General features: G+C 39.6%; 1 protein-coding gene across 1 annotated transcript in view; it reads left to right on the top strand.

The window, feature by feature from the left end:
- Nucleotides 1-20,186, top strand: part of Sv2c (synaptic vesicle glycoprotein 2C) — a 241,573-nt gene that overhangs the window by 122,922 nt on the left and 98,465 nt on the right. Inside the window, exon 4 of the mRNA XM_008855998.1 lies at nt 16,837-16,988. Within this exon, the coding sequence (XP_008854220.1) occupies nt 16,837-16,988 (152 nt within the window). The remainder of the gene's footprint in view (nt 1-16,836; nt 16,989-20,186) is intronic.

The raw sequence follows: 20,186 nt of genomic DNA, 5'->3' as shown, positions 1-20,186 counted from the left end.
CCCTGGAGTGATATAGCTGGGTCATTGTGGGTGAAAACTAGTGCAGCCATTATGGAAATCAGTATGGAGGTGCCTCAAAAAATTAAAAATTAAAAATAGATACTGATATCTTTTGAACTGCTGCTTTGATTTCTTGTTTCTGGATTCCATTAAAAGCATAATCCATTGGTTCTGATTGCTGTATAACTCACCTGACAGCACAGTGTCCTCCCTCCTTTTCACTGATTCAGAGTAAGGATGAAAAGGATGTTTTTCATGCAAGTTATTTGTAACTGTGATTCCTGATAGGTTAGCCAGTTCACTGTTCTTTGTATAAGCCAGTAATACTTGTCTGAATGAAAGCTGCCAGAGTCAGTTCCTGGTGAACTTTACCGTCTACTAATTATCTATATGGACCATGTGGCTTTGCAAGTGATTCCTTAACTTCTTCCTTAATTCTGTTCTTACATAATGCCCTGCTTCCCAACAGAAATGGGAAATGGAAGATGGTTGTAAAAGATTGTTTGAAAATTGTATTGTGAAAAAGCTGAAATTAAATTATTCTTTATGCATATGTTTTATGTATTGTAGACATATGTGCATGTGTGCTTGTAGGCACACTCAACCATAAGGGCCCATGGGGAGGCCAGAGGTTAATGTCCAGACATCCTTCTCAATTGTTTCTCTACCTTATTTTTTAAGACAGGGTCTCTCACTGGAACTGAGGCTCTCAGTTTTAGCTAGAGTGACTTCATGCTTGTATAAACAAGCACTTTACCCACTGAACCATCTCACCAGCCCCTAAACGGAATTATTGTTTGTCACATTTTTGCTGGAGAATTAAAAATGGAACCAAATTACTTAGTAGAATCCCTCCTCAGGCAAAAATTCAACAGATATTCCATAATTTACCCCCTAAACTTGCTATACACCAATCCCTTTTACATATAATTACTCTTTTTATCTGTAACTCTCCTCTTTCACTGAATAACTCTGAGCCTCTCTTTGCCTAAACAGACAGTATGTTAGGCAGATTTCCATTAGGACACCAAAATATCTGAGCTAGAGTACCTAAAAAGAGGAATGGTTCATTTTGTCTCATTGTTTGAAGGTTTTAATCCATGGCTGATTGATTCTGATACTTTGGGGCCTGTGATAAGGCAGTACATTGTGGTGGGACCCTGTGGCAGAGATGCTCACCTCACAGCAGCCAGGGAGCCTGTGGTAGAGTGAGCTGCTTCACCTCACAGCAGCCAGAGAGCCTGTGGCAGAGTGAGCTGCTCACCTCACAGCAGCCAGCAAGCCTGTGGCAAAGTGAGCTGCTCACCTCACAGCAGCCAGCAAGCCTATGGTAGAGTGAGATGCTCACCTCACAGCAGCCAGGGAGCCTGTGGCAGAGTGAGCTTCTCTCCTCATGGCAGCCAGGAAGTGAAGATAAACTGGAAGGTTGAAGTACCCTCTCAAAGGCAGGCCCCCAATGACCAAGATACCTCTCCCCAGATTCCACCTCATAAAAGTTCTATCACCTGTCAAAAGCTGCATAGGGTAGGGACTAAGCCGCTAACACTTGGAGAAAACTTATGAAGCCATAGAAGCTTGTGTAACTCAGTATGATGAGGTACAGGAGTAAATGTAGCCCCCCACACATACCTCATTGCTATCTGGACTCGAAAGTTTACAGGGATTAGAATAGTCAGGATTCCTAGTTTCTTGAAGGATTGTGCAGATAGTAATCTTTGGCAACTTCCTCACCTGCTGTGCTAACCTGATACAGCTTATGTGCCTCCATTCCTAACAGAGGAGAAATCCTGTCTGTACAGCTGGAGTTCCCTTTGCCTTTCACAATACCCCACTCATGACTTTGTCCTTATTAGTGAGGAAAATAAGTATATTTTATATTTACTAAATACTCATATTGAATCACAAAGACCTATTGTGCATTGGGGGATGTCCCAATTTATTCTAGGAATATATTTTAATATAGAATTTATTTTTTGCAGTTTTATAATTCATGTTGTAAAAGCCTAAAATTATCTTTACTTATTAAAATTAATATTACTTTATTTAAATTTTTATTTCCCAGCTCTGAAATGCCAATTATCAATATTCAATTTCATTTGCGTGAATGTATGTAAATTTTACCTGAGTAATTTTATCCTACATGGTATGGATTTCAATTGTTTTTCTGCTGTCTCCCATTACCAAGGATAATTAAGATTTGACAGTTTTGGGAAGCTCATACACTAGATTTAATACCTGATACTGAGGAAGTTCCTTATAAACTCCTCTGCTCTGATTGCTTCATTTATCTAAACATTCCATCAAAAATTAACTTGAGAACAAAAGAACGTGAACAACTTCCAACAGTAACTAGCTAGCACTGTATAATGAACAAAAAGGTTTCAGTGTTAAGGGAATTGAAGGATGTATTACCCATCAAGTAATATAAAAGATAATTATTTAATGCTCACATTGTGGATTTTTTAAAATATGAAACCAATTATGTTTTTCACATTAAATCTCCATTCATTGCAACTCTTTCTCAACCGTAGTACCATTAATACCTTGGGCTGGGTAATTCCTTTTTCCTGGGGAGCATTGTAGGAGGCTGGCATCCTCCCTGGCCTCTTCCTACTTGATGCTAGTAGCAGCCCCCAAGCTGTGACAACTAGCCCTGTCTCTGGGTATCTCTAGATATTATATCTGTGCAGGGGTGGGTCAGAAAAAAAATGAATCAACAATACTTTTAAGAACTATTGATATAAGGGAATGTGAGAATTTCCACTAGTTTTTGTCTATTGGTGTATTCTCAGAAACTGTATCTTAATTTGATAAACATCATCAACAACAAATAATGTATATTGTCCCCTCACATTTTCCATTTTTAATTAGTATATAAAATAATTGCTTTCATTATATTTTTATATTTGTACAACATTGTGCTTTCCTCACATTTACCCTCCTATCCTCTCTTGTTCTGCTCCCTGTAGTCTTCCTTCTGCCTTAATGTTATGTTATTGCTTTTTGATCTAGATTCTGCATACGAGAGAAAACATGATATTTGTCTTTCTGAGTCTGGTCTTGCCAATAGGATGATTTTGGGTTCCATTCGTTTTCCTGAAAATGACATTTCATTCTTTCTTATGACTAAATAAAATTCCATTTTATACATGTACATATATGTGTGTGTATAATCACATTTTCTTTATTCAGTCATGAATAGGACAGTTCCCCAAGAAAAAAGAATCACCCAACCCAAGGTATTAATAGTGGATAGACATGTATGGTGGTTCCATATCTTGGCTGTTGTCAACAGTGTCACAATATATGGATGTGCAGGCATCTCTGTTGTATGCTGACTTAGATTCCTTTGGACATGCTCAGAAGTAGTATAGCTGGATCATATATGGTAGTTCTATTTTTAGATTCTTTTTTTTCAATGTATATTTTTGTTGAATTCTTGTGAGTTTCATACAAAACTTCTTTTGGTGGAACTCCAACACCAAAACCAGGTTAAAGACACGACAACAAAAAAGAAAACTATAGGTCCATATCATTAATGAACATAGATGCAAAAATTCTCAACAAAATACTTGCACACATCAAAAAGATCATCCACCACTATCAAGTCAGCCTTATTACAGAGATGTGAGGCTGGTTCAATATACAAAAGTCATCAAGTGTAATGAATCATATAAATGGACTTAAAGACAAAAATCACATCTCAATAGATGCAGAAAAGGCCTTTGACAAAATCCAACATGTATTTATATTAAAAGTCATAGAGGGGCTGGAGGGACCATACCTCAACATAATTAAGGCTATATACAACAACTTTACAACCAACATCATTTTAAGTGGAAAAAACTGGAAGTATTCCCTTTAAAATACTTAATACAGACAAGGCTGCCCTGTCTCCACTCCTTTTTAAATAGTGTGTGAAACTCTTGCTAGAGCAATAAGAGAAGGAAATTAAAGGAGTAATAGTTGAAAAGGAAGGGGTCAAATTATCCCTATTTACAGATGATATATTATATGTAAGAGATCCCCAAAATTCCACCAAAAACTTCTAGAAATGATCAACACTTTCAGTAGGTTACAAAATCAATCTACGAAAACCAATAGCCTTTGTGTATACCAATAACAAGCAATCCGAGAAAGCATTCATGGAAACCCTCCCATCAAAATAGTCTCAAAAATTAATTAAATATCTAGGAATAAACCTAACTGGAGACATTAAAGACTTCTACAATGAGTTTAAATCTTTGAAGAAAGAGTTTGAAGAAGACACCAGGAGATGGAAGACCTCCCATGCTCGTGGATTCATGGAATTAATATTGTAAAAGTGATCATCGTACCAAAAGTAATCTATAGATTTAATGAAATGCCAATCAAAATCCCTATGACGTTCTTCACAGAACTAGAAAAAAATCCTAAAATTCACATGGAATCTCAAAAGACCTTGGGAAGTCAAATCAATCTAGAGCAAAAAGAACAACACTGAAGGGCTTACCATACCAGATCTCAAACTATATTACAGAGCTATAGTCATTAAAACAGCATGATACTGCTACAAAAACAGACACATAGATCAATAGAACATAATAGAAGACCCAGACATGAGTGCATGCAATTTCAGCCGCCTGATATTTGACAAATACACCAAAAACACACACTGGAGGAAAGACAGCATCTTTAACAAATGGTGCTGGCAAAATTGGATCTCTACCTGTAGAAGAATGAAATTAGACCCTTATCTTTCACATTGCACAAAAGTCAACTCTGAAGGAGTCAAAAACCTCAATGTGAAACTGGAAACTCTGAAACTTTTAGAAGAAAACATAGGCAGTACCCTACAAGATATAGGTGTAGGAAAGGACTTTCTAAATCAGACACCAGTTGCTCAAGCATTAAAGTCAATGATTGGCAAGTGGAACTTCATTAAGCTGAAAAGCTTCTGTGAAGCAAAAACACAAGGAAGTGAAGAGGAAACCCACGAGTGGGAGAAAATTTTCACCGACTACACATCCAGCAGCGGATTAATATCCAGAACATACAAAGAATCCAAAAAACAAAGAAACAAGGAGACAAATGACCCAATAAAAAGATGGGCTAAAGACTTGTACAGAGAGTTCTCAAATGAAAAAATAAAATGACTAAGAAACACCTTTAAAACATCCCTAGTACTTAGGGAAATACAAATCAAAGCCACTTTAAGATTTCATCTTACCCCAGTCAGACTGGCTAAGATCAAGAGAATAAATGACAACAAATACTGACAAGGATACAGAAAAAGGGGAACACTCATTCACCTGTGGTGGGATTGCAAACTCGTGTAACCACTATGGAAAGCATAGTATGGAGAACTCTTTAAAAACTAAAAATGAACCTACCATATGATCTGGTTATACCACTCCTTGGCATATACCCAAAGGACTCATCCTACTGTAGAAATACTTGTATATTCATTTTTGTTGATGCTCTATGCACAAGAGCTAAGAAATGGAAACAACCTAAATGTCCCTCAACTGAGGAGTGGATAGTGAAAATGTGGTATGTTTACACAATGGCGTGCAACTCAGCAGTAAGGAAAGATGAAATCATGAAATGGATGGAACTAAAAACTATTATACTAAGTGAAATAACACAGACTCAGACAAAGTAGCATCAAATCCTTATATAGAGGTAGACCTCATCAAAGAAGTTCCCAGTTTTAGATACTTGGGGAACCCCCATAATGATTTCTTTAATGGCTAAACTAATTTACATTACCACCAGTAGCATCTAAGGGTTCCATTGTCCCTTTATCTTTGTCCACATTTGTTGTTGTTTGTTTTCTTATGGTAGATTCTGATTAGGCTATCATAAAAAGTTGAGGTAGAACATCAGTAGAATTTTTTTTTTAATTGTGTGTTTTGGGGTTGGGCTGTAGGCAGCTTTATCCTGCCTTCACCAATTATTGGAGGAACCAAATTATGTTAAAAGACATGAACGAGAGAAAGAGAGAGAGCTCTTGACTTCTCCCTTGTCAAGATAATTTTATTGATGATGATTATTGCAGCTACAACATTTTAAAATATTTTTTAGATATCACATACTCATTTCTGTATTAATAAACTAAACATTAAAGCAAATATTGAAACCAAATCCACATTTTACTTCTGATTAAATAGTTCCAAAAAGAAGAAATACATATAGACGTAGGGTTAAATAAATGTTTGTCAATAAAACAAGAATTTCTTCTTCCAGGAAAGAAGCAGGAGATTAAACAGGATTAAATAAGTGGTGCTTATCCAGTATAGCTCTGAAATACAGACACATGGCCATATCATAGAGGTAAAACAGGGCATTTTATGAAGTGAACTTCAGGTTATCCCTTTTTGTTGCTAGTTTTTAAAATAATTTATAAAGAATTTCATTCAGCGATATAAGCATATAAGGAGTTTTGATCAAATCCATGCCCGCTCCCTCACCTCCAACTCCTCCCATATCTCCCTATCACTTTTTTCTAATAACTTCGTGTACTCTTTCTTCTTTTTCTTTAATGGGACTTTTTGCTACTCTAACTTTACCCCCTCTGAAGAGGTAGCCCTAAAATCTATTAAGAATTAGATAAGAGCTCCCAAATACTTTCAACATTTTTGGCCTTTGGAACGGAGTATGTTGCTAAGAGGCCCAAGGACATTTTGACTTCTAGCCAAGAAGCTGGCTACTTTTCTTCCGGTCTTTTTACACAAAATGCCTAGCTAATTCCTACCTCTGTTCTTATCACACCATCCTCTGAAGAGGTTACCCAGCTTGCAGATAGGGAACCAGGCACAGACCGCTCTGGCTTCTTCCATGCTGAAAAGGGACTCAGGATGAGGCAATTGGGGCACCCCTTCGGTGGGTCTACTAAAAGACTCCCAAATTGCATAACTCTTATCTGCAGGAGGAAAAGAAAGTCCTTGCCTGGTCAATTGGAGATGTGAAGGAAAAGTGAAGGCAAGAGTAATAAGCTACAAGCTACAGATAGGGAACGAGAAAAGAGTCAAAACAGGGCAAATTTCAAACATTCATGAGAGTCCATTGGAATTTCTTGATGAGAGCTTCCAAAAGCATCCCTCTGTTGGGTTCCTCCTCATTTTTCTTTTGTCTGCCAAGGCTGGACTCAAGAGTGATGGATTCAGGATTTGATTTTAGGCATTTTTGATAGCTGTTGGAGTGGTTAGAATCAGTGTCAGTTCCGTCTCAAAGGCTTCTAGATAGGGGGAGAAAACAAATTTGACCATCATTTTAGAACAATAGTGGGTTGTCTCCCTTAGCTACAGGTGGGCACTACAGTATTATAGACAAAGATCTGAAGTCTTACATCTGAGGAGCATTTTTTGATTCAGAACAAAATCATCAATGAGAGTTAATTGTCTAAATAACTTTTTATATAGACTTAAGCCTAATGTCTGAGAAGTGTAATACCTTGAACTCTTAAAGAAAGATACTGATAACTTTACTCTTTGGTTATACTTTCCTTTTGGGTGTTTAAGATCATACAGTTGGCGCAAATAAATCAATTTATACTTACACTTAAGGTCGTTTAAGGATCTGTTCTTCAGGTGTCACATGGGCTTGGGAGGAGCCCCTGGCTCCTTTCTTTTACCAGTTCCATCTATGTGAAGATAAGTCAAAGGTCCTGCTCAACCATGTCTGGCTTCACTTAGAAGCATGGAGGAGATGTTTCCAGTCCTCTTGTAGATTGGACACAGGTTCAAGTCCATCTGTTGGGGCCTCCATGGCCTCCCTGAACAGGAGGACAGGTGACTCACCACAGTTACAGGACATTTTGAGAGATGTTCTATAGTCCCCTGGAACTTAGTCAACCTTGGAAGGCAAGGGGCAAAAACTGTCCTTTTTAAGTCCCTCTGACCAGATTACTATAGGCCTCAAACTATGGGTGTTAAACATCAATAATGTTAGTTCGACCAGTCTGGTACTTTTAATTACCATGTGCTATGTAGATAAGGCTTGGGTAAAAAACCAAATGTTCTCAGATAAACCTTGACTACATATATATTTTGTTCCTTAAACTAGTTGACTAAACTATGACCTTAGAAATTTTAAGATTATGTGTATATTATTTTTGTCTTACCCTTTATATATCACAACAAACCTACAGAGACCTTAATTATTTGTTTAGGCTTTCTCATTTTTTCCGTCTATTTTGGAAACTATCTCTGTTACCATATCCTTTTAACACCTTTTACATTCTCATTTCTTTTTAAAAAAAAATAATTATGAAATATAACATTAACAAATAAATTTTCCATCTGTTGTGAGACTTCTTTTCCTGGGGATGCTAAGCAATGCTTATTACCGTTCAAGGTTCTAGTGTCAAGCCAATGTTTGATTAAAGTTTTACTGGGGAACTTTATTGAGTTTACTTACAAGATAACTGAGGGGTTGCTGAGGTGTATATATGACCTGAGGATATGCACACTGGAAAGCCTTTACCCAGCATGGATCAAGCCTTCTCTTCCTAGCCTTCCCCAGACTGCATATTTTAGCCCACCCCAAATCCAGGAGACCATGTGTGATTAGGGCCAAATTACATACAGCTTGCTGGCGAGACTGGCCCAATGACCCTGCTTGCCCCTCCTTTAATGAGGGAACACAACTGACAACAAGCCCAATTGTGACGATGCTTAGCGATCAGGCACTGCTGAAGTTGTGATGATGGTAGTTATTTCATGCAGCAGAGACTGCTGTACAGTATCATAGTATTAAAAGGACCTGGAATTTTAAAGGATTTGGTGCTAGGATCCACAAATGAGGGAGAACATGCGTCTTTCATTTTTCTGAGTCTGTTACTTCACTTAGTATAACAGCTTCTAGATCCATCCATTTACCTCCAAATTTCATTATTTCATCTTTATTTACTGCTGAATAGAAATCCATTGTGTAAATATACCACATTTTTGTTAACTACTCATCAGTTGAGGGACACTTAGGTTGCTTCCATCTCTTAACTATTGTGAAAAAAGCAGTGTTAGGTCATTTATTTGGGCTCTTTCTAATTTTTTAATGTAGGCACTTAAAGCTATAAACTTCCCTCTTAGGACTGCTTTTAAAGTGTCCCAATATTATGTCATGTTGTATTGTCCTTTTCGTTAAATTCCAGGAATTCTTTTCTTTCTTAATTTCTCCTTTGACCCACTCATTGTTTAAGAGTGTGTTGTTTAATTGCCATGAGTTCATGTGGTGACTAGGGCTTCCTCCAGTGTTGATTTTGACCTTTATTGCATTGTGGTCCAGTAGAATGCTTGGAATTATTTCCTTTTTTTTTTTTTTTTTTTTTTTTTTAAGGTTTTTTTTTGGGCCCAGTATGTGGTCAATTTTTGAAAAAGTTCCATGGGGTGCTGAGTAGAAAGTGTATTCTTTGGTGCTTGGGTGGAATATTCGAAAGATGTCTGCTAGGTCCATTTGATACATGGTATCGTTTAATTCAGACATCTCTCTGTTTATTCTTTGTCCAATTAACCGGTCTAATGGAGACAGTGGGGTACTGAAGTCCCTTACTATTACTGAGTTGGGGGTAATCTGTGTCTTAAAGTCCTGTAGTGTTGTTTTTATGAATTTGGGTGCACCAGAGTTTGGTGCAAATGTGTTAAGGATTGTAATATCTTCTTGGTTTATTGTTCCTTGATCAGAATGAAATGAGCCTCCTTATCTCTTCTGACTAGTTTTACTTTGAAGTCTATTTTGTCAGATATTAGAATTGCAACCCCTGCTTGTTTCTTAGTGCCATTTGCTTGGAATATTCTTTTCCATCCTTTTACCTTAAGGTAGTGCCTGTCCTTGAAGGTGAGATGGGTTTCTTGCAGATAGAAAAAAGATGGATTTTGTTTCTTAATCCATTCACTAAGCCTGTTTCTTTTGACTGGGGAGTTCAGGCCACTGATATTTAAGGTTATTATTGAAAGATGTGTACTGGTTGTTGTCATTTTGATTGTTGTTTGTGTTCTTTGTCTAAGTTTCTGTTTCCTCAATTATACCTTTATTTATTTTCTTTCATTGCCCCTGGGGTATAGATGTTCCTTTCTCCTCTCTTTGTATTGCTTCAAGTATTCTTTAAAGGGCTGGATTCGTGGACATGTATTCTTTCAAGCTTTTCATGTCATGGAAGATATTTTTCCCCCCTCAACTATAATAGATATTTTTGCTGGGTAAAGTATTCTGGGCTGGCATCTGTTGTCATATAGAACTGGAAATACCTTGGTCCAGGCTCTTCTGGCTTTCATAGTTTGCATTGATAAGTCAGCTGTAATTCTGATGGGATTTCCTTTGTATGTGACTTGTTTTTCTTTTGCTGCTTTCAGTATTCTCTCTTTGTTCTGTACATTTAGTGTTTTTACTATGATATGTCATGGGAGTTTCTTTTCTGATCCTGTCTATTTGGTGTTGTATGTCTTCCCTGTATTTGTATGGGGATCTTTCCTTAATTTCGGGAAATTCTCTTCTACAATCCTGTTTAAGACCTGGTCTACACCATTAACCTGAAATTCTCCTCCTTCCTCTCTTCCTATGATACACAGGTTTGGTCTTTTCATGGTATCCCACATCTCTTGCATATTCCATTCCTGTGTTTTTTCTTAAATTTTCCATAATCTTTGCTTGAGTGGTCCAATTCTTCAACTTTATCCTCCAGTGTTGATATTCTGTTTTCCATTTCACTCATTCTAGTGAGGCTTTCCCCTGTTGTTTCAAGCTGGCTTATTGAGTTTTGTACTTCCTTCTTCATTTCTGCCTGAGTTTTCTTTAATATTTCTATCTCTTTTGTAAGTTCATTCAGAAGTTTATCCCTATTTATTTATTTATTTATTTATTTATTATTTGGTTCTTTGATTTGTTTGTGTGTTCTTTAAATTCATTGAATTCCTTGGTCATGTTTATGACTATTCTTTTAAATTCTGTGTCCTGGGTTATCTCTAGAGGGTTCTCCTTGTAGAACTCTTCTACAGGACTGGTGGAATTTGGTGGGGACATAGTGTTTTGGCTTTCCATTTTATTATTCTTTGGTTGTGATTTTGGCATGTGAATTTCTTTTGTTGTTTGTGATTCTGATATGAGAATTAAGTTGAAATATGCTTCTGTTTGTATTATTGGTGTGCCTTAGTCCTTTTCTTATTGTTTATGTAAACCTGGTTGGTCCAGGGTTCAGGTTCTCTCAGGTTTTATTTTGGAGGGAGCGGATGGCTTCAGATCAGCTACTCAGGAGCACCCACAGAAGCCCAAGTCAGGTTCCATTCAGGTACACTTAGTCTTCCTTCTAAGGTTTGGACCCCTACTAGAGGGAACTCAGAGCAAAATTTGGGAAGTTCCCTAATGGGGGTCAATTTTGGAACTCTCAGTCAGTCTGCTGGGTTCTCAGCCCCTATGCCAGAGGGAGGCTGGAAACAGGCACTCTCTGGTGATCTGCTGAGATCACAGCCCCTACACAGATGGAGGTTGGAACCTGTCCTCTGAGGCTTTCTGCTAAGATCTCAGCCTCAGCCTACCAAAGCCAGGTCTGCCCAGGGCCTTGGGAGGGGCCTCATGCAATCACAGTTAGGGAGTTGGGTATGGCACAATTAGGGGAAGCTCACCACCACATGGAGGCAGGATCTGGGCATTCTCAGGCAATCCCCTGTGTTCTCAGCCCCTATGCCGGAGGGAGGCCGGAAAGAGGCACTCTCTGGCAATCTGTTGAGACCACAGTACACAGATGGAGGTCAGAACCTGCCCTCTCAGGCTGTCTGCTAAGATCTCAGCCTTATCCTACCAAAGCCAGATCTGCCCTTCCTGTTTTTTTTTTAAGTCCAGGTCTCACTATACAGCCCTGGCTACCCTATAGTTTGCTATATAGATCAGGTTGGCCTCAAACTCTCAGAGATCCACATGGCTCTCAACATTTTTTAAATATTTTATTCATCATTTTTATTTTATGCATATGAGTGTATTGCCTATATATATGTCAGTGCAACTGTGTCAGGCAATGTCTGTGGAGGTCATAAGAGGGTGTTGAATTCCCTTGGAACTAGAGTTACAGATGGTTGTCATCCACCATGTGGGTGCTGGGAATCGAAACTGGGTCCTCTGCAAGAGCACACAGTGCTCTTAACTGCTGAGTCATCTCTCCAGCTCCAGCATCTACATTTTTATAAAAGGCACAGAGGTATTTGAAAAGCTCCAAGAATGCCCACTAGGATTGCCCACTGTCCTCTGACTAGCTCCAAGTGAACTCTTCCTGTGATAAGGGCCGTCGAGGCATCTGAGGAAAACAAGGTCATAGTGACCGAGGTGCACAATGAACTTGGGAACACTTTGAAAGCTTTCTATAATCACTACTTCTATCCCAGTATCTTCAGCTTCTTTTGTGGCCAGACTGACTTACAAGACTGGTATATATTTCTGTTCATCAGGATACTTAAGTCATCAGAGCAGAATAGTCCGGGAGAGTTGGTATATCAGTTACTTTTCTGTTCCTGTGATAACACCATGACCAAAAGCAACTTATAAAAGGAAGATTTATTTTGGCTTACAGTTTCTGAGGAAGAGTCCATAATGGTGAGGGAAGGGGCATGGAAGGAGCAGCTGGAGATTCACATCTCAGCCACGCACAAGAAGCAGAGAGAGAGAATTGGAAGTGGAATGAGGCTATAAACTCTCAAAGTCTGCCCCCAGTGATGTACTTCCTACTGCAAGGCTATTCATCCTAAAGGTTCCATACCCTCCCCCAAACAGTGCTTCCAACAAGGGACCTAACATTTATATACATAAGCCTATTGGGGACATTTCTCATTCAAACCTTTATAGCTGGTGTGCCTACTTCAACATGGGAAAATCTGCAATTCAGTTCTTAGGAGTGAACATATGTGTCAGACCACTGGGCTAGATGAACGGGGCACAAAGAGACACACCGTATGTCTTCTACCTTCAACTTGCATAGAATAGGAAATATCAGTGATAGGCAGTATTTCAGCACAATGGAATGGTTTCCTTCTGTGTAAAGGAGGCTGTGTAATCTTTTCCCTAAAACAGATATCCACCCCACAATAAGAAGGTAAACGTTTGGACTGTTTTATAGATCTCTGAGTATAAATAAGAATTTTGCAAAGGATTTAAGTAGGATCCCACGCTAATCCCTCAGCCTAATTTATCTTTCATTGGAGTTCTTTGCAGCCTGGTGTATATACAGATTGATAGATCCCATGCAAAAAGAACCACCTTAGGAAAAGGCAATGATTCAAACCAGCTTGATTGCTGAATACTTGATATTTGTCCCTTTTGTAACTATGACTTACTGAAAACTAACAGCCAGGGTTACAGCCTAAAATTTGAGCCATGCCAGAGTACATTTATCTCAGATCAGAGACACCTGGCATATCTTGGCTTTCACAAAGGATGACTTACAACTCTCTGTTCCATACAAAACATTCAGAATCCTAATGAAACATTAATTGGGATATGAAAAATCAGTAGAAACTGCAACTCATTTATCCACTAAAAAGTGATACCAGGGCTAGAGATATGGCCCAATGGGTAAAAGATTGCCACATGATTATGAGGATCTGAGTTTGAATCCCTAGAACGCATGTGAAAATTGGATGCATAGCATGAGCTCCTACAGGGAGGTGGAGACAGGAGAATACCCAGAAGCTTGCAGGACAGCTTACCTGTCATATGCAGTGGAGACCAAGAAAGAAACTGCCGCATACCAGGTGGAAGGCGAGAATCAGCATCCAAGGTTGTCCACTGACCTCCACATGGATGCCGGGGAGGGGGTGAGAAGGTGGGGGAGGTGATGCCAGATTAGGGACCTGGGACTTCATGTTACAGAAAAATAGATTCCACACATCAAGTGGACAAAGGAGTAGCATTAAATAACTTGTGAGGAACACATCCTATTTCCTACTAAAACTGTGTGTTGTAATGAAACCATTTAAACCTATTTGAACATTGTTGAGTTTTTAAAGGAGCTAGCTGTCCATGGCATGAGTTCTTCCAGAGAGTTGTGAGTCCAGTGTAGTGTGACATGGGGGTCAGCTGGTTCTCACTGCCAACCATATATGTTGTTTCTTGTTTGAGGGTTTGGATGATGGACTGGGACCTGGTTGCTGCCCATGTGTTGCATTAGAAGACTTATAGAGTCATGATAGGAATTTCAGGTAGTCACTGTATCCGTGGCCTAGAGAGGCAGATATAAATGTTTTAGATAAGGGGCTTACAGCAACTCTTACAAGAAACACACTGTAGGGCTAGGGAGTATAGTTCATTGGTCTAGTGCTTGCAAAGCATGCACAAGACCTTGTATTTGATTCCCAGGATTGGAAAAAGAAGAGCAAGAAGGAAGGAAGGAAGGAAGGAAGGAAGGAAGGAAGGAAGGAAGGAAGGAAGGAAGGAAGGAAGGAAGGAAGGAAGGAAGGAAGGAAGGAAGGAAGGAAGGAAGGAAGGAAGGAAGGAAGGAAGGAAGGAAGGAAGGAAGGAAGGAAGGAAGGAAGGAAGGAAGGAAGGAAGGAAGGAAGGAAGGAAGGAAGGAAGGAGGGAAGGGAAAGATATTGTGTCCCATCATGATATATATAATACTATATAATGTTATATATATGTTCATTGTACACTATAAATATGTTTATAGAAATAAAAGTTTCATAAAATGAACTTTTTTATTAGTTGAATTACCCTCAAATATTTTAATCTCTATCTAATTTTTAAGATGCTGTGCAGGTGCTAAATTAATTTCATAGCTCACAGGCTGAATACCATTGGCCTGAGTACTCTGTCCATGTCCATAGTGAATAACTACAGCATCGCCATAAGCAGGGTCAAATGCTTGAAACTCTGCCTATTTTGACCTACACAATGTTGTGCATCTTTTGGTTCATTTATTTAGTCCAGTTTGCTGCAGAATGGTCTTTCCTTACATTGCATTTGCTAAAGTCACTACCAATACTCCTTTATGATATCAAAGGCTCAACAAAAATCACTTGTTAGATGAATGGGCATCCTTTGCTCCTTGACATCACATTTATTTGAAATGTCAATGGCAATTTACCATGTAGAACTCTGACCATAAATGAAACAGTGCGTACTTTACATCCCCAGGTGCTGTCTGCACAATTTGGTTATATTGTTGCACTTCTTTCTAAAACAATTTATTTTGGAAAATACTCAGATATATAATTGGGAACAAAAATAAGTAATATTTTTGAGACAGTAATCCTAAATTTTACTTTTGTAAAATTATGATGAAATCTATGACTCACCTCCCAGAGTGAACAAAAAATTTTTGTTGGGTAGACCCTCACTTAAGAACTCTTCACCTAGGGGTGATTCAGTCACATTCAAGGGTGAGACTCTTAGTTGGTGACTAGGCTTCAGTGAATGAACCACACTAAAGGGTATTTGGGGACAACCTGACTGTATAGGGAGATATATATATAATTTTTGTTTCATTCTTCTCTCTTTCCCTTAAAGATTTATTTATTCATTCATATATGTGTATATATATATATATATATACACACACACATACACATATATATATATATATGGAGTGGGGTGTTAGAATACAGAAATTTGGTGAAGAGTTGAAGGGGGCACAGATACAGGAGGGAATCTAAATATAATCAAAATATATTGTATGCAATTCACAAAATAATTTTTAAAAATCCTTTACCTGAGTAGACAGTCCATTGGTCATGTCTTCTCTCCAACTCGGTCAGAGCTCCCATAACTACCCCTTTTTAGGGGGCTGGAGAGATTCTCAGCAGTTAAGAGCACTTGCTGCTCTTCCAGAGGACCTGAGTTGGCTTCCCAGCACCCACACATCAGGGGCTCACAACTGCCCATAACTCCAGGTCAAAGTATTTGATACCTTCTCTAGCCTCTACAGCCACCTGCACACACACACACACACACATGATACTTTCCATGATACAAACAAACAAATAAAATAAAAGCCAGGCATGGTGACACATGCCTTTATTTTCAACACTTGGGGGGCAGAGGCAGGTGGATCTCTGTGAGATCAAAGCCAACCTGGTCTACATAGCAAGTTCCAGGCCAGCTGGGGCTACAGGGAGACCCTATCTCAAAAAAGACATAAATAAATAAATAATAGTAAATAAAATAAATATTTAAGGGAAAAAGAGAAGAATGGAACAAAAAAATCATATATGTAAAAATCAAAATCCAAATTACTACCCATTCTGGAAGGAAACATTGAAGCCCCAGCCTGTTGGTGTATACTTGATGTGTCTGTTTCATTTTACCAATGACCCTAATGTTCATCCTTATTCTGCTGTGTTATCCCCTGAACAGAGACTAGGGCCAATCTAAGAGGTAAGCCTGTTCATTCTGTGTTTGTCGGCACATCCCCTTGATGGGGTTGCATGATGGAGTACAGCCTCCTAGGGGAGTTTATAGCTGTGTCCAATATTCCATCAATCCCATAGGTGAGACACAGTACAGTGTCTCTCTTTTTTAAACGTATCAGTTAAAATATTCACTATATGCCACCAGATTATTCTGACTTTTAATAAATAATGTGAACATCCAACATGAGCAGAAAATCCATTTGAATCTCAAGCCAAGCTCTAAACCAAAGCAAGTAGGGTACCACTGCCACCTTTTGGCCATATAGCCTAATTGCAGTTTCAAGTTTGGGTGACATAGACCTGTATTCACCATGGAGACCATACTATAAAATGATGGAAAATGCTACTTGTTTGCTATGCCAAGAGTGGGAGAGGATGTGTACTGCTAGATTCTCCTTGGGATTTTCCCTTCCCACCTCATGTGAGATGTGCAAGCTCCAATTCATGTGTTTTCCATTCCTCTTGACAGGATTGGAGGCGCCATTCCCACTGTGTTCTCCTACTTTGCTGAAGTACTGGCCCGAGAGAAGCGGGGTGAGCACCTCAGCTGGCTCTGCATGTTCTGGATGATCGGCGGCATCTACGCCTCGGCCATGGCCTGGGCCATCATCCCGCACTATGGTAAGGGGCTGGCCTTGTGCCAGCCGAGTAGACATCTGCTTGTGTTTCACTTCCCACCTCCACCCCTTTCCTCTCTGTTCTAAGTGCTGGTTTGAGGAAAACACTGTTGTCATCAGGTATCTGCCTTTCATAATGCTCAGGAGGTGTTCCTTTCTGTGGAAAGATCTGAATAAAATAAGATCTTTATTTTATTTTTTAAAAATCTGTTAAGTGGTCCTTTAGGAGTGTGAGCAAAATGGGAAAAAACCCTCTACTATATATTCTCACTAGAGTTCTGGTCATCCAAAAGCATATGGATGTTTTCCCGCACTAGTCATTTTTCCTGTAGTTGTGTCTCCTTTAATATAATTCAGTTCTGACACTGTCTACCTAGGTTTAGAGTCAGATCCCACAGGTTAAGAACTCAACCCGACAAGACCACCCCTTACCCCTTCAGATGCCAGTTTCAGATCCAGGCCCTTGCAATTCTGACTGACCAGCTATAAATTGAACATTTCCACAATCCTTCCTCAGGTTTGATCAGTGGCTAGAGCAGTTCACAAATCTCAGGGAAATGTTGAACTTGAATTTCTCAGTTTCTCATCAGAGGATGCAGGTGAACCACCAAATGAAGGCACACAGGGCAACGTGAGGCACTTCCGTTTCTTCTCCAGGCTCATGGCCCTCCTAAAGCTCGAAGAGTTCAGCAACCTGGAGGCTTCCAAATCTCACAGTTCCTGGGCATGGTCAATTAGTAACCAAGTCTTTAGCATCTTTCTAACCAGAAGATGGGTGTGAGGTTGACCTTCTAATCATGGTGTAGTCTTTCTGGTGATCAGCCCTATCCTGGAACCCACCAAAAGTTGCCTCACTGGAACAAAGACATTCCTATCACCCAGATAATTCCAAGGGATTAAGAGCACTGTTATGAAATGGGGATGAAGTTCCAAATATATACATCTTAATAGCAAAGACAGTATTATAGTAAACTACAGCCTGTGGCTATTTTTGAAGCTATCACTTTTATTTGTTTGCTATGACTATCAGGCCTGAGACGGAGTTGAAGTCAGACTCCCATAACATTCAGGAGGGACACAGATCCTCAACAGGGCATCACCCAGAGTGGCCACGCTGACCATCAATAGCATTTATGGCAATATGACTTACTGTTACTCTTGGGACTCAGACACACACACATACACACACACACACACACACACACACACACACACACACACACAGGAGCCCAGTCCTGCATCAGCCCCACTCTTCAGACAGCTCAGAATTAGAGCAAAAGGAAGAACCCAGTCATGTAGACCCTTAACCTAAAGCCCGACTCTACTGTGCACACTCCCGACACACTTCTCAGTTTCTCCTCAGCATTTGCAGTTCCTGCTTCTCAGAGTCTTAAAGATTCCATGTTCTGAGTGAGCAACACTTTCCTCAGGAAACAAAACTTCCAAGTTGCTTCATCTACAAACACTGAAGTGCAGTGCAGTCAACAGAACCTAGGAATCAAATTGAATGTATAAGAAAAAGGGAGTAGGGCTCTGGTTATATGGCTGTGTGTGTGTGTATAAAGGTATATATTTTATATACATATTTATATGCAAACATGTTTATGTTTGAAAAATAAAAATTCTGTATAACAGACGTGGTGGCACACACCTTTAGTCCCAGCACTCAGGAGGCAGAGGCAGGCAGATCTCTGTGAGATCAAGGCCAGCCTGGTCTACACAGCAAGTGCCAAACCAGCTGGGACTACAGGGAGACCCTATCTCAAAAAGACAAAACAAAACAAAAACTACATGTGACTTCAGATCTCTCTCCTTGGGGACTGGAGACAGAGCTCAGAGGTAGAGCACATGCCTATCTTGCCCAAGGTCCTGGATCCAACCTTCAGCATTGATTTTTTTTTAATAGCTCATTCTTGGTTCTTTCTAAAATATGATCAGCTTAAAATAATAGATTTTAAAAAGCTCATTTGCTCACTTTCTTTTAAGAATGGGACAGTTTTTCATTATATAGCATAGTTTGGTTAAGGAATAACCCCAGAAATTTTGACTCTGGCCTACATCAGACTAGGTGTACAGAAGTGCGTCATTTGTTTTACCACACTGAGTACAAAATTCATGCTGTGTCATTCTTGCTTTCGATAAATCTAAAACGTTATATGAAAGCCAAAACTGTAGTTAGCAGGAGCAAAAATAAAGACAAGGACTTGATTACTTGGCCTGTAGAGAACTTTTTGAATGCTAGAGTTGCGTTTGGTGTGAGTTTTTCTTTTGATTCTAGCTAATTCTTGGGCAGAGATGCCTTCCTATGGCCAGTTCTCTCATATTACTGTGAGGATTGTCTGCTGCCACCATCCAAGGAAGCAGAGATTTTCTCCTTCATCTGGGAGTTCAGGACCTCAGTCACGCTCAGAACCTTATTCTGTAGGGCAGTGTCAAATCCATGCCCCTCAGCTCTCAGGTTGACCAGGAAAAGTCCATGAGAGCTTGCTTCATGAAAGCTACAGTGAAGGAGGCAAAGAGGTATGCAGGGATTTAGCTTTACCACCATGGTTTTCAGAGCTGCTGCTGCTCCATCCACATGCAGCCTTTCTGCCAATTACAATAAGGTACCCTAGGCTGAAGGGATGGCTCAGAGGTTGAGAGAACTTACTGCTATTCCAGAGGGCTGGAGTTCAGTTTCCAGCATCCATGATTCACAACCACCTGTATCTCCAGCTCTAGGGGATCCAAAGCCCTCTTCTGGCCTCCACAGACACTGACACACACTGACACACACACACACACACACACACACACACACACACACAATTTAAATAATAAAAACAACGTACCCCTCCAGGTAGGCACAATTAAAAACTTTAAACCCCACTCACTACCTCTGCAGAAGTGGCTCACACCCTCCAGAACCACATCATCTGGGTTGAAATAGCCCAGAGAGTGGCAGGTGTAGGAGGCCCGCAGGTGCAAGTTGACCAGGCAGTTGACCGCAGCCTCGGAGGAGTAATTCTGATGAATCTGGAAGGTCATGGATGATCAGTAGTAGGGAGGTAATCGCAAAAGACTGTGTTGGGTGGCTCTAGGACCCGAAAATGGAGAGAGGATATGGTCCTGGAGTCTGTGACTGTAAAGACTGGAAGGTGGTTGGAAATTTTTAAAAAAAAAATGAGTCCCTGGATCTGTTCAAACAGATCTGTTCAAACAC

Source organism: Nannospalax galili, unplaced genomic scaffold (genome assembly GCF_000622305.1).
Source record: "Nannospalax galili isolate Female #2095 unplaced genomic scaffold, S.galili_v1.0 scaffold907, whole genome shotgun sequence".
In the NCBI taxonomy this organism is placed as follows: Eukaryota; Metazoa; Chordata; class Mammalia; order Rodentia; family Spalacidae; genus Nannospalax; species Nannospalax galili.
The sequence above is the reverse complement of the archived record's forward strand: the minus strand, read 5'-3'. Positions and strand labels throughout refer to the sequence as shown.